The sequence below is a fragment of the Apodemus sylvaticus genome, chromosome 12, assembly GCF_947179515.1.
Source record: "Apodemus sylvaticus chromosome 12, mApoSyl1.1, whole genome shotgun sequence".
In the NCBI taxonomy this organism is placed as follows: domain Eukaryota; kingdom Metazoa; phylum Chordata; class Mammalia; order Rodentia; family Muridae; genus Apodemus; species Apodemus sylvaticus.
This window is the reverse complement of record NC_067483.1, coordinates 41,836,334-41,851,246: the sequence shown is the minus strand read 5'-3', so window position 1 is coordinate 41,851,246 and position 14,913 is coordinate 41,836,334. Positions and strand designations below refer to the sequence as shown.

The window sequence follows — 14,913 nt, the reverse complement described above, 5'->3', positions numbered from 1 at the left end:
TCTCTAGGGAAGCTATGCTGTTTGTCTTAGCTCTACAGACAAAGCTCCTGGACGCTTAAGGAGGGGCCTAGATGACGAGCAGAAGGGTCAGCTCTCTCAATCGTCAGTGGCCCGAAGCAGTTCAAGGGCCATGAGTGGATGGGTGTACACTTGGCAGCATCAGTCTGTGATTTCACATCCCCACAGAGCTCAGAAAGAGACAGGAGGAGGAAAGGAATGGGACATCTCTTCCAGACATCTGCCCATCCCACATCATGAGGTTTGGACTGATTTTGTTGACTGTTCACAGAAACTGGGATAGGGTGGCATATCACTGCCAAATGCCTCTTCATTTGACAATCTGCACACAAAATTGTATTTTCAAAGAGTTTCAGAGAAAAGCCAGGTGGGGGTGGTGCATACCTATAATCCCAGCACTCAGGAGGCAGAAGCAGGCAAGTCCTCTTCGAGGACGACCTGGTTCTACAGAGTGAGTTCCAGGACAACAGGGGTAGGAAAAGAAACCTGGTCTTGAAAATCCAAAAAAAAAGAAAGAAAGAAAGAAAGAAAGAAAGAAAGAAAGAAAGAAAGAAAGAAAGAAAGAAAGAAAGAAAGAAAGAAAGAAAGAAAGAAAGAAAGAAAGAAAGAAAGAAAGAAAGAAAGGAAGGAAGGAAGGAAGGAAGGAAGGAAGGAAGAAAGGAAGGAAGGAAGGAAGGAAGAAAGAGAAAAGAAAAAAAAGAAAAAGTCTCAGAACAGCAAAGCTCAATCACAACTTTTGTAGATTCAGTCAGGGGTCAGCAGGATGGGTCAGTGGTGAAGGGCCTGGGCCTGCTACCAAGACTGACAATCTGAGTTCAATCCTTAAGTCCACACAGAAGGAGAGAACCAACTTCTGCAAATTGTCCTCCGAACGCCACAAGTGTACAGTACTGTGTGCAACCCCACCCTAATAATAAGTAAAATAAGATAAAAATGGCATTTAGAAACTGTCCTTGTCCTCTTCCTCATCAGACTTGCACGGCAAACACACTTAGCCGTGGAGCCTGGTGACCCTGGTCAACCACCCTCCGTGGTAGAAAAGACTCCCCAAAATTGTCCTCTGGTGTCCACCCAGGTGACTCACCCATCCACACTCATATATACAAACACATCCTACACGTACAACAATAAAGCTTCTGAAATTAAAGAGGAGAAGTAGGAATGAGGGAAGAGGAAGAAAAGGTGGAAAAGGAAGGGGGAGGAGCTTGGGGAAGAACAGAGGGTGAGGCTAAAAGGATGTGTTATGTGTGCCTGCTAGGGGAGGTGCCAGACGCTGCAGAGGCTGCTGGGAACACAGGAACGGGGCACACAGTTCCAGACTGGAGTCAGGAAAACACGGTTGGTTTGTGTAGATTGTTGGTTGGTTGGTTGTTTTGTTTTATTTTTCAGTTTTTTAAAGATTTGTTTGTTTATTTATTTAATTAATTTATGTGAGTACACTGTAGCTGTCATCAGACACACCACAGGAGGGCATCGGATCCCATTACAGATGGTTGTGAACCACCCCATGTGGATGCTAGGAATTGAACTCAGGACCTCTGGAAGAGCAGTCGATGCTTTTAACCGCTGAGCCATCTCTCCCGCCCCTGTTTTTGAGTTCTTAACATCTGTTTTAAGACAGGGTTTCTCTGTGTATCCCTGGCTGTTCTGAGACTCTCTCTGCAGACCAGGCTAGCCGTGAAGTCAGAGATCCGTTTTGTCTGCGCCTACTGTGTGCTGGAGTTAAAGGCGCACCGCTGCTCAGCCAAGAGATCTTTCTAAAGAGGATGTCAACGACGTAAGGGCACTAGAGACCTAGCATCCCGCTCGGGGGATGGACTTTCAGAGGCCCCGGGGGAGCAGGAGAAGGCTTGGCAGCTATGAAGAACCAACGAGTGATCTCCAGCTACTGCAAAGGGTAGAGGTGAAGGAGAAGGGTATTCGTGGCTTGAGAGTGAGGGACAGGCGCTGGCTCACCAGGACCCTCCTAAGCCACGCTAAGGAGGGTAAATTTGATCATGGAAGCTCTGTTGAGCAACTGAAGGCTATTCTGCAGGGAGGGGCGAGATCATGATTTCATCTTATAATAAGACTCTGGCAGCCGCGGCCAGGATAGGTTGTGTTGTGGAGAGAAGAGACACCGGGAGAGCGTGAGTCTGGGTGGTGGATGATGTGGATGGAAGAGATGGATGTGTAGGAGAGAAAAGGAGCTAAGAGATCACAGGGGCAAAAAGGCAGGATTCTATCACTCATCAAGTCTGGAGACTGGGAGAGAGAAGAGGGCGGCCTAACCTGTGGGGTTGTGTCCTTGGTTCTGGGTTAGACGGTGCTCCTATTGCCAAGGTGCAGATTGTAGAGGAAAAGCAGGTTTAGGAAGAAGGTGGGGTGTCGATGACTAACTTATTTTTAGACTGGTTGAATTTGAGACACTTGAGGTATCCAAGAGGCAACTGAATGATCTAGAACCCAAAATAGAGATGTAGGCCACAGATAGAGGCTGAGCCTGGGGTGGTGGCTACGGCTGTAGGGCAGAAGGCATCTGGGGAGACTGCAGAGGAGATGGTGGAGTGCAGCCATTACAGGGAAGACACTTCCCTCAGCAGCCAGGAAGGAGCAATTAGAAAGAAAAGAGAGCCAGGTGGATGTAGTGTCTCGGTGCCCCAAAAATGAGTGTTTTAAGAACAAGAGACAGGGGCTGGAGAGATGGTTCAGCGGTTAAGAGCACTGGCTGCTCTTCCGAGGGTCCTGAGTTCAAATTCCGGCAACCACATGGTAGCTCACAACCATCTGTAATGAGATCTGACATCTTCTTCTGGTGTCTGAAGACAGCTACAGTGATATAACAATAAATAAACTTTTTTTGAAAAAAAAAAGAACAAAGAGAGGAGCTGGAGAGATGGCTCAGAGATTAAGAGCATTGGCTGCTCTTCCAGAGGACCTGGGTTCAATTCCTAGCACCCACATGGCAGCTCACAACTGTCTATAACCCCAGTTCCAGGAGACCCAACACTCTCACACAGACATGCACGCAGGCAAATCAACAATGTACATAAAATAAATAAATCTTTAACAAGTAAAACCAAACAAAAAACCAACAGAATGGCCAGACAGTGGTGGCACACGCCTTTAATCCCAGCACTTGGGAAGCAGAGGCAGGTGGATCTCTGAGTTCAAGGCCAGCCTAGTCTACAGAGGGAGTTCCAAGACAGCCAGGGCTTCACAGAGAAACCCTGTCTCAACAAACCAAAGCATATGCCCTAGACTCAGCTCTGGGAGGCCCTAGGCTGCCCCATCAAAGCCGGCAGCATTGCGGTGAGGCAGATGATCAGTGGTGATAGCTTTTCTGTGGTCTGAGGCAAAAGAGCTGAGCTGAGACCTGAAGACGGCAGTCAGGGATGCTGCAGCCAAAAGGAGGGATACAAAGTAGCAAGGGTCCTTGTGAAGGCAGGAGTGAGTGACATCCAAAAGTAGATGGGGACAGGAGAAAAAAAGCCCTTTCAGTGGGAAGACAGAGAGCCGAGGCTTTGCATCCAAGGTGCTGATAGGTTTTTCAAGCATCTTCCCTGTTGGATTCATGTTGTTCTGTGAAATGTGGGCTAGGTCATCTGCTTAGGGTGAAAAGAGAGATGGTTCATAGGGCACAGCTGCCTTCTGAAATAACGTCTTCAGGGAGAGAGAGGGCCGTGGCAAGGTGTCCTGGGCAGCTCTGAGGCGCAGCTGAAGACCTGGGCTTTTAACTCACCGAGGCACCGGTATGGATGGCTGTGACTGGAGGTTTGCATGCGGCTTAGAGATACTGACAGTCCCACCACACGAGGACATAATGGATTGGAGAAGATTAAATACGAGAGCTGAGAAAAATATTTAGAATGACTCAAGAAGCAGACATGCTCTAAGGAAGAAACTAAACCAAGAGAGGGTCGAAAATTTAGGAGAGGAGACAGTGGGCTGCCTCAGTGGAGGAAGCAAGGAGAAGGGGGAGGAGCGTGAAGTGGAAAACCCCTTCTTGTTCTTTCTTTTATTTATTTACTTTTAAAAAATATGCACTGGGGTTTTGTCTGTGTGAGGGTGTTAGATCTTGGGGTTACAGACAGGTGTGAGCTACCATGTGGATGCTGGGATTTGAACCCAGATCCTCTAGAAAAGTAGTCAGTGCTCTTAAATGCCAAGCCATCTCTCCAGCCCCATATCTGTGGGTTTTTCCTCTACTATGTAGCTCTGGTTATCAAAGAACTTGATTTGTGGACCAGGCCGGCTGTCCTTGAACTCATAAAGATTCATCTGTTTCTGCCACCAGGCCCGGCTAGAAGATACTGTTCAAATCTTCATGGTTTGGAGAGCTAGAGAGTCCAGAGTAAGAGAGCCTAGCCTGTGCTTTAGGAAAGTGTCTGATGCTTAGAAGACTGGGTTAGGAGAAGGATACAGAATATATCCAAAGAACATGGGCTCGTCTGGAAATGAGCATAATGGCTATCTGCCAAGCACCCGTTATTTTCAAAGTGTGCTGTTAGACCACCTGCATCTTTTTAAATTTCATCTTCATAAAAACTCTTCGAATCAGTATCATCATCCCTTGAAGTAAGTCAAGTGTTTTTGAATCATAAATTCTACACTTAGACACACACCAAACAGAAAGGAAGTCACGAGTGGGAGAAGCATGCTCTTAGTTACCATCGTGGTTTGTAATAGCCCCAGACCGGAATCAGCCCACGTTTCCACTAACAGGGAGATGGATTAAATATGTTGCGTTATAGTCATGCTGTGGAATATTGCACAGGATAGAGGTATCAAAATGTGGTGGCACGTGTCTTTAATCCCAGAACTCTGAAGGAAGAGGCAGGCACATCTCTGAGTTCGAGGCCAGCCTGGTCTACAGAGCAAGTTCCAGGACAACTAGGGTTACACAGAGAAACCCTGTTTCCGAAAACAAAAAACAAACAACAACAACAAAAACAAAAACAAAACAAAACCAAATGCTATGGAAGACACCACCGTTGATTTTACTGACAGTGGAGTGAAAGACCAGAGAATTCTTCCCATAGGACTCCATAAAAACAGACAAAACCAACCTCTGGAGAGGATAGAGTGGGTGTTGTGGGGCTGTCAAGTTGATGTTCAGTGTCCTGATCACTCTGGTCAGTCACCCGACTCTGTCTACCCTTCTGCACGGCACACACTTCTGCACGGCTTTTATGTTATTGTAAAACATGTATGGGGGAAGGCCCACTTTGCGAAGGAAAGAGCAATACAGAGAAAAATAAAAACAGAAGAAGGCAATGCTTATATGTATGTTAAGTGCTTGTCTGAGGCCACACAGTGTCCAGAGTCGGCAGGGACGTTGCCACATTCCCTGACTTGGAAATCTGTTCCGGTCCCATCTCTCAGGTGTCAGTTGGGTACTGGGAAGGAACTGTGTGCTCCCCAATGCCTGAGCATGGGTGGCCTTGAGGACAGACAGATGCATACGAAAGAGAAAGTCTCCTGGGCTTTTAAGCATCGCTGGCACTGGCTGTAGTCTGGTGACAGCTTACAAGCCAGATTTCGTGTCTAGAAGTGGTTTCCTGTTTTCTCTACCTCTCCCAGGGAGCGCGGAGCATTTTTCTGCTGACCTAGGCCTTGACCTCTGACTATTGTGCAGCCTCCTAACATTCTCCCTGCTTCAGTCCAGCCTATATATGGCTGCCCGCGCGCCGTCTTCCCAGCTCACGCTGTGCACGTGTCAACGCATCAGAGAACAGCTTCGCCACCCCTCCCCACACCTGTCAATCCGGCTGCATCACTGCTGTCTCTCCTTCGCTTTCCCTCCATACAGAGGTGAGACTCTGCCTGGCAGGTGGACCTGCCAGCTACCGTGAGCTTGTCTCTTCCTTACTGCTTTCCCAGTGTCATCAAAGTGTTTCCTTCTGCTGACTTAGTCCCAAAAGCAGACAGACAGGCAACAATGTTCCCTGTCTCATAAAAGTCCTCGCTGATGCCACATTTACCTTGGCTTGTGTTAGAGTTGCACATGCGGGCACACATACACACACACACACTTCTTATATTCTTTCTTGAATCTGTATACACTGTTGAGTCTACTCTTCACAACACGGAGCAATAACTCCATTATTCGAGTGGCTTCCATGTTCCAGGCACAGCGGCTGATCCCCTGCCTTCTTCTTATTAAACCTCTTAGCAATCAGGACGAGGTGGAGAGCAGAGAGCTCTTTTCCCTGTCTTCTTTTTCCTACTTGCTTCTACGAGACCACCAGGTCCCCCCGCCCTGGTCTATTAGCTCCCTCTCCTCTACCAATGCCCGAATGTCTGCTCTTCACACCCACACCCGCTCCCTAAGTGATCCTTCTAGGCTCGTGGTTTGAAATATTCAAGGGGTAGAAAGATGTCTCAGTGGTTACGAGCACGAGCGGCTCTTGCAGAGAGCAGCTCCCAGCTCCCAATCACTCATTACTTCAGCTTCAGGGAATCTAACACCTTCTTCTGGCCTCTGTGGGCACCAGGCACACACACAATGCACAAACATAAAACAAATACATAGAAAAAATGCTTTTGTTTTGTTTTGGACTTGTTTTTCCAGACTTGGTTTCTCTGTGTATCCCTGGCTGTCCTGGAACTAGCTTTGTAGACCAGGCTGGACTTGAACTCACAGAGATCTGCCTGACTCTGTCTCTCAAGTGCTAGGATTATGTATGCTGTGTGTGTGTGTGTGTGTGTACATATGTGTGTGAATGTGTTTGTATGTGTGTGTATGTGTGTGAATGTGTGTGAATGTATTCATATATGTGTGAATTCGTGTGTGTGTGTGTGTGTGTGTGTGTATACAGTCTATCATGCTGGTTAGTTTTTGTTAGTTTGACACACAAGCTAGGGTTATCTTGGAAGAGGGAACTTCAATTGAAAAAAATATCTTCATGAGACTGGTCTGGGGTGATTTTCTTGACCAGTGATGAAGTAGAAGGGTCCAGCACACTGTAGGTAGTGCCCTCCCTGGACGGGTGGTCCAGGGTTGTATACGTGAGTAGGCAGAACAGGCCTTGGAAAGCAAGCCAATGAGCCGCATCCCTCTACAGTGTCTGCTTCAGTTCCTGCCTCCAGGTTCCTGCCCTGCTTGCGTTTTCACCTTGGCTTCTGTTAAGGATGGACTGTGAACGGACTACGGTCCAGACACGCAAACCAAATAAACCCTTTCCTCCCCAGGTGGCTTTTGGTCATGGTCTAAAGATCATTGTCTCCAACAATAGAAAGCAAAGTACAATATCTATCCTGACCGTGAGAATGAATGTAATCTCTGTGGTGACAAGGACAATCTCTATGCTAGTCAGTCTGTCCTAACATTTAGAAAATGCCCAATGCTTATTTGATACATTAATGATTTAGTAGACTCCTCTCTGTCCTTATAAGAATATAACATGACTTGTGAATTCTGTGTTTAAAGGGAGTGAAGAGCCTGGGGTCAGAGCCTCAGCTTAAAATGTGTGAGGCTCTGGGTGCTATCCATCCTTAGCACTGAAAGAGAAGGGGCGGGGAGAGGGAGGCATGCGTAGTGGGCAGGGGATTGAGTGGGCTGAGGCAGATCGAAGCCAAGGCAGGAGCCTTCAGCACCAGATTTCCAACCCAGCACTCGTCTTAGAGCCCTTTGTAGATTATTGAGCCTTACCATCCCCCCAGGACCAGGCGCCTCAGTGCCATTTCACAGATGCTCTGGCAGGTACAGTAATTTGTCCAGATCATGCACTTAGCACAGTAGGATGGGAGTCCAGATCTGCTTGGTCTCTGATGAGACTATTCCAACCACTGGGGTCTATACATTCAGCCCCCACCCACGGTGCCTCCTAGGAGGCAGGCGGCAGGCGTTTGCATTCTGCCGTCCCTGCCCCCTGCTCTGGAGTCAGGGCCGAGAGAGTGGAGCCTAGGGATCCTGAACGGGAAGAAGTGAGGGCAGGAGAGGGTGGAGCGTGGAGCAGGAGGCCTTTCTATTCCTAGCTGTTTGTAAACAGTGTCCTGACGACCTGGCCTGGCCTCTGAAGTGGACCCCAGAGATAGCTGAAGCCAGAACTCCCAAAGCAGCCCTGACTTTTCTGAGCTCACGCTGGGATGGACCGAGGCTGACAAGCAGAGTTCTCCATGCGGGAACAAGCACTTCAGCTTTCTGCCAGTTTTCAGAACCAGTAAGCTAGCATGGGTCCCTGGGCCTGGGGTGAGGAGATGAAATAAGGTAGTTCTGTGACATCAGGTGACTGGAGCCAGGCAGGAAGCCTCCTTCCCTAAATTACGTCCTTGCTTTTCTCCTCTCCCCTCACCCTCGTCATTACCTCACTCCTGCTGACAGAATGTTTTTAGCCTTGAGAGATTTTTTTTTTTAAATGTCATTTTGGCATCCTCACAGGTACAAAGCCTGAAGAATTTAGAGTGAAGAAAGTCTCTTTCCTGATGAACTAAACTCTCAATACTTGATCCTGTTTAATCCTCCAATAGGCCTTCGAGGCTGATTTTTATCAATTCCTACTTGACAAGTAATGGGGCTGAAGAAGCTAAGCCAGTGACGGTACTGGCAATGCCCTTGGCATGCACACATGCTAAATAAGTCAATGGTCTCTCTTTCACCCAAGGTACGCAGCTTCACTGGCACGGCAAGGGGCAAAGCAGGACCCACATCTGGACCTAGCTGAGTCCAGGTGCCTATGGCTTTCTAGCTCCTGCCTGGCCCAGCTGCACAGAAGCCCTGAACAGTGACTTATACCCTGGCTGCCAACCACATCTTTCTGCTGGTTATGCCTAGTGCAGTTGAATAAGCAAAATACAGCCAATCTGGACCTTACCCTATGATCAGGATATTTCTGTTTATCCGACTTGGCAGTCACCTGAATATCAGCTTCTTCCTCCCTCTGCCTCTAGGCTTTATGGCCCTTCTTGTTTTGAGTATACACGCGCGTGCATGTGCACGCGCGCGCGCGTGCGCGCGCGCGCGCACACACACACACACACACACACGCTGCAAATCTCTCTCAGTACCTATCACTCAAGGCTTGCCCAGTCTGAGTCAGCTGTGGACATGCCGGCACGAGCGGACACTATAACTCCACAGTCTCCGGGAGGAGGGGGAGAGGCAGGGAGGGCACGCAGGCTAGGTGAAAGCTTTGTCTTCCTCATTTTATCCAGGCCTGGGGACCACGACGTCCCTGAAGGCCCAATGCTTCCAACTCTCCATGTTGCTGCCGGCTGCCTTTCTTGATCAGCAGCACGCAGACCGCTTTGAGAACACCCCGGGTTCCCCTCGTGGTTGGACTGTTTCGTCCTTGCAAATCTTCCTCATTCCTGTCCATCATTCAGCTGGCTTGCCCACCTCTCTCATGTTTCCTATCTCACCAAGCTCTCAAGTCCTCAGACCTGCTGTCCCAAGAAGGGACGAGCATCAGGAGCCGTGCTGCCGATGGGATCCAGGTTTTTGTTTGTTTTTTGGTTTTTTGTTTGTTTGTTTGTTTTTTTGGTTTGGTTTGGTTTGGTTTGGTTTTGGTTTTGGTTTGTTTGTCTGTTTTTTTTTTTTTTGCTTTGTTTTGTTTTGTTTTGTTTTGTTTTTGAGATAGGATTTCTCTGTGCATCTTTTTCTGTCCTGGAACCTCTCTGTAGACCAGGCTGGCCTTGAACTCACAGAGATCTGCCTGCCTCTGCTTCCCAAGTGTGGGTATTAAAGGCTTGTGCCTCCATAGCCTGGCCACAAAACTCTTTATATATTATATACACAACCAACAAAAGATTTAAAAACAACACGTTGAGACAAACATCTGTAGCTCCTGCCACCCAGATGAGGATAAAGTCAGCTGCTTTCCCAAATTACAGATGGAGGTAGCCTTTAAATGTGGCTAGCTTGCTCTAGGTGTGTGCTTGTGCCTACCTGGGTCCCAGGCCCGCATCACCTCTACTGCCCTCTCTTCCCTGGCCTCCAGGGCTATTTTGAGTGTGTACCAGTTGGGGTTAATCTCCTTAATCGGTGAGCCGTGCTCCCAACTAACCCAGCTCTCTGACAAGGGCACTCGGAGGCCTCAGGGATTCCCGTGAAGGGAGCCAGAGGGGCCTGGAATTGAATGAAGACCTGGAGGAAGGGACTGTGGAGGCTACCGGGCAGCGGGAGGCTGGGGACAGCAGTGGATTGCCTCAGAGTCTCAAGTTAACCTCCAGGGAAAACCTAAAAGAGCTTCGTCCACCCCCTAGCCCAGTTGCCCTGGCCCCTGACCCTGGTTTCATGCAGGTGCTAATCCTGGGTCCCTGTCACCCTAGGGAGAAGGACAAGGGAGGCAGGCTGAGGTGATCACCCCCCACCACTTGAAGGGAAGGGAAGGGAAGGGAAGGGAAGGGAAGGGAAGGGAAGGGAAGAGAAGGGAAGAGAATAAGAGTTGACCCGTGGTGATCAGGTCCCTGAAACATGAGACAAGGATCGCTTCGCTCCACAGCTGGCTCATGCTCTGGTGAGGGCTCTGTCTTCCACCTGGGCTAAGGGAGAATTCCCAGAGGACCAGAGAGGAGCCTGGCTGCCAGACCCACCCCATTGACAGACAGGGCCGAAGCCCGCCTCCAGCCTTCCCTGAATCTCCTGCTAACTAAAATTCATTTCATAAGCAGCTGGGGAATCTTCTGCATGGAGATCTTATGTAAGTATTTGCCTCCTGAATAATATATGTTGGTGAGGGAAACAGCCAGAGGGGCAGGGGTGTGTGGCCCCACAGCAGGGCAAATGGTCGCTGTGCTCAAGGCCCTGGGTTCAGTCTCCATCACCATGAACCACACTGTGGGTCAGCAAGAGGAGAACTGCTTGCTGTGCACACCCCTCACTCAGCATGAGTTACATCTTTGGAACCCACAGTGCAAGTAGAGAGCTGACGCTTGGAAACTGTCCTGTGACTTCCACATGTGTGCCTCGGTCCCCACGCGCACCCCCCTTCCCGAATGATAAATGTCCTGAAGGGTAGAGTGTCATGATCCGGGAATGTCCAATCAAGGTGCTGGGCTTTGCCTAAGGAACCGGGATGACTACCTGGAGGTGGTGATCTGAAAGAGGTATGGGAGGAACATTTATGGAAACTATGCTAAAGAATCCAAAAGATCCCAGGAATATTCCAGCCCAGTGAGGGTGAGGTCCCCACCCTAACACTCCAGCCACAGTAAGTCTTAGAGTTTCCCTCCCAGGAGAAGTTGAATGGTCTTGTTTACCACTCTCAGTTCCTATTCAACTCTGTCTTAGTGTGGTTAGTTTCAAACAGAAGAGGAGCACACTGTAATGAGCACATATGTGGACCCTCATGCCCATTCCTATCATTTTAAAGCAAATCCCCTAATCCAATCAATTGTCCCAAGAATATTTTATTATGTCTAAAATCATGAACATTCTTTCAATAGAATGTCCATAATGGCGCTGTCCCACCTCCAGGAATCAGCTGGAGTTCTTTAAAACCACCCCGTATCTTCCCCTACCCGACAGCTGGTTTAGTAGTTAATGGTGTTCCTCTGAAAGTGGAGACCAGCCAGACTGTCACAGCCACTGTTCCTCTAACAACATACAAGTGCCCTGGTCTCTCCATCTCTCTGGGGCCCTCACACGTAGCTGCTGTATGACCCTAATGGGACTCAGCTGGCGCAGAGCTGGTCTAGCCTGCACCAAGACCCGCCATGAACAGCAGTGTAAGTGGGGCACAGTGGCTCACACTGGCAATCCATGGCTTTGGAGGTAGAAACAAGACAATTGATCGGGAGTTCAAAGTCATCCCCACTAGCTGTCCAGTTTGTCCCACGTCTGAGCTACATGAGAACTTGTCTGAAGCAGGGGCTGACATAGTCTTCCTTACTTTACCCTGATATCCTATGTGACAGGAGGAAGGAAGGAAGTACAAACTTCAACATCAGGCTGATTGGTCACCTCTTAGCTGTGTCGCTCTGGGACAGGTATTTAGCCTCTTTGAGACTTTTATTTTTTATGATGAGGATAAAAATACTTATCTATGAAAGAGAAAGTTCTTGTGGTAGGCATGTAGAAGGTTCCCTGTAGCCCACCTTGCTTCCACAGGCCAGGCCAATCGGTTGGCTCGCTATCAAATCGATTGGATTACTACGTGCAGGTGTTCAGAAGAATGAAGCCCCAGGCAGCGAGAGCTGGACCTGTTCTCCAGCCTGGAGCTGACACTCTCCCTGAGCACCCGAGCTTCCCTTTTGTGCTCTGGCTACTAATTAAAGGGACAAGTGCCTAGACTGAGGGGTGGGCAGGGCTGGACCAGGGAATCGCTTTGGGCTAGTTTCACCAATTTTTGAATCCCTTTGCTAAGACGAATTAGTGATTCCACCGCTGCCGATGAATTAGTGATTCTGCTGCTGCCACTTTTTGAGTGCTTGTGAGCCAGGCTCTGTGCCAGGCGCTCTCCATCACCCTCTTAGTTGCCTCAAGAGCCTCTGAGGCAGGTTCTGTTATCCTCCAGATCTAGGTAGCTTGGGAGTGACTTAGTCACTCGGACAGGCCAGCAGGAGTTGCTGGTACTCAGGCAGGGTTTCCTGGCACCTAGACACTAGGCCTTAGCTTCACCATCCTTCCTTTGATAATAATGCTAAAGGGCACTCACATTCCCCCAGGTTGACAGAGACTTCTGCCCATTACATTCCAAAGTCCGGCTGGCCACTGTGCTAACACATGCCCTTTACCTGCGTGAGGAACAATGAGTGGACGTTAACAGACTGTCTCCAGAAGGCAAGAATGGTCCTAACGGCTGTACCTCTGACCAAAGAGGCCTACCCCACCCTCTATTGCTTGACTTGGCTCCATCTGGAGAAATAAGCACACCCCTGGGCAAAGCCAGGAAGCTGTGGGAAAGAGGAGAGAGCGGGGGCACAGTATTTAGTAAGAGCAGAAACACTGGAGAATGTCCCTCCGTGCTCTTTGACCTAAACACCTTGCTTTATAATTAATTAAGGGCTTGAGTTTTAGGATTGCATAGCTCAAAGGTAGCACCCTCACAAGGCATGTGAGAGGCCCTGGATTGAGTCCCCAGGGCTGAAAACAGTCGGCTTGACCTCAGCCTCCCAGAAGCCACAGACACAACTCAGCCCTTGGGGGGAGGGGGGGGGTCATGGAAGAAAAGAGCAAAGTCAAACTTCAGAGTGAATGTTTAGGGTCGCGTCAAGACCTTCACGGAGTTTCATTTCTGTTTCCTGCCCTGGTTCACCAGCCCCTCAAGGTACAGGTCCCTATACCTGTGTTGATACCTATTCATCATAGTTATCAAAGCTGCAAAAGAAGTAACCACCCTGCCCACGGGGTAAGAATCCCGTGGTAAAGTCCTGGTAAACACGGTCCTGGGGATGGATATCAGGGACAGAGATGGTGTCCCTCTCTTCCCCTATGTCTCCCCACATTCCTGTCCCTGCTCTTAGGAGTTGGGCCATTCCAATCGATCGATCGATCAGCTGAGCAGCTCGGCTCCCCCTCCCCCCGCCCCCAGCACAGGATCGAGGTGAAGGAAAGAGAACGCTGAGACCAGGACGGCATCAGCTGGACAAGGAATTCTTCAAGGACACTTCTCAACCTCAGCTCCCTTTTCTTGTTGGAATTTTGAGGTGCCGTGTCTCTCCAACATATTCAACTTCTGCTTACACTGCAAACTAAGGGCGGAGGTTCACACTATCAGTTTAACACACAATAACCTGTTCTGAAGCATCCGGTCCTCTACTAGTAAGAAGCGTTCTTCTAAAAATGAAGGGTTCTAGTCACGGAGTTCGGGCCCCGCCCTCCCTCCTCCCTGCTCTCCTCCCGGGTAACCATCACTCACATCCACAGACATCTCTCTCTGGATAAGCTTCTTGCTCTCCTTTTCACAGAAGTTGAGCATGGCCTCCCGGTTGAAAGAGCCAGAGGGCTGTTTGTCCGTTTGATTCCTCTGCCGCAGCCCCACGGGAATGCTCCCATCTGGGTCCACCACATCCAGCTCCTTCTCCAGCTCTTCCATCTCTTCAGGGGAGAGGGTGGACAGCAGGCTGTCGATGTCGGGGTCTTCGCTCACCTGCCGCCGATACTTAGCTACCTTGGACTTGGACATCTTGGCAAAGTGAGCGGCTGCTCCTACCAAGGGTGGTGGGCTTGCTGGTGGCAGGCAGGGAAGGGACAGGGAGCCCTAGTCCGGTTGGAACTGAGTGGGCGTGAGTGCAAAGCCCCAGTTAGGTGAGCACGGCAGCTCCTTGGACCCTGCTGTGCTACAGGTGCTCCGGAGGGGGGACACAGCAGCCTCCCTGCAGCCCAAGGCTAGTGGACCCTGCGTGGTCTAACCAGCAACCAATAAAACCTGACAGCTGCCCAGCCAAAGAGGAGAAGCCAATCCCCCAAGCCAGGGGGCGGGCCTGCCTCACGGTCAGAGCTGTTTGAAACTTGAGGACATTCCAGGGAATCTTGGAGCGCTGCGTGACCAAATTTAGTACAGCGCAGTTTAGCCTTTTAAAGACAAGGGGGCCACGCAATGAGAAAAAGAGAGAGAAATGCAAAGGCTTGGCAGAAGCTGTCGGACACTGGAAGCCAGGGCAGCAGGGACCGGGCGGTGAGCTTCACTAGCTTGCCAGCCTGAAGCAAGCTCTGTTTAAGAATGCATTTTCTGTCACTGGGTGGCCACAGCCACTGCCACCTTTCTACTGTATTTGGTAACAGTTGGGGGCGGGCGGGGGACTCCCCGGCGTTTACAATCGCAGAAAGACACAAATTCAAGAAGAGGAACAGCTCTCCTAACCGACCCATCGGTGCCATTCTTGAGAACCTGAAAGCAGAGCATCAGTTGCCCTAATGCAGCTTCACCACCTCTCAAGAGAATAAGAGAATGGGCGACAGGGTGCGGCTGGGGGGCGGGGGAGGGGTGGGGGAGGGGCGGGTGGCATCCTCCCCATGCATACAAACTGAAA

The 14,913-nt window shown here is 49.7% G+C and overlaps 1 protein-coding gene across 1 annotated transcript in view; it reads right to left on the bottom strand.

Moving 5' to 3' along the window:
- Lmod1 (leiomodin 1) overlaps positions 1-14,302 on the bottom strand; it is a 40,592-nt gene extending 26,290 nt beyond the window's left edge. The window contains exon 1 of the mRNA XM_052200648.1: positions 13,800-14,302. Coding sequence (XP_052056608.1) covers positions 13,800-14,066 — 267 coding nt within the window. The 5' untranslated portion in view covers positions 14,067-14,302. The remainder of the gene's footprint in view (positions 1-13,799) is intronic.
- Positions 14,303-14,913: the final 611 nt, after the last annotated feature.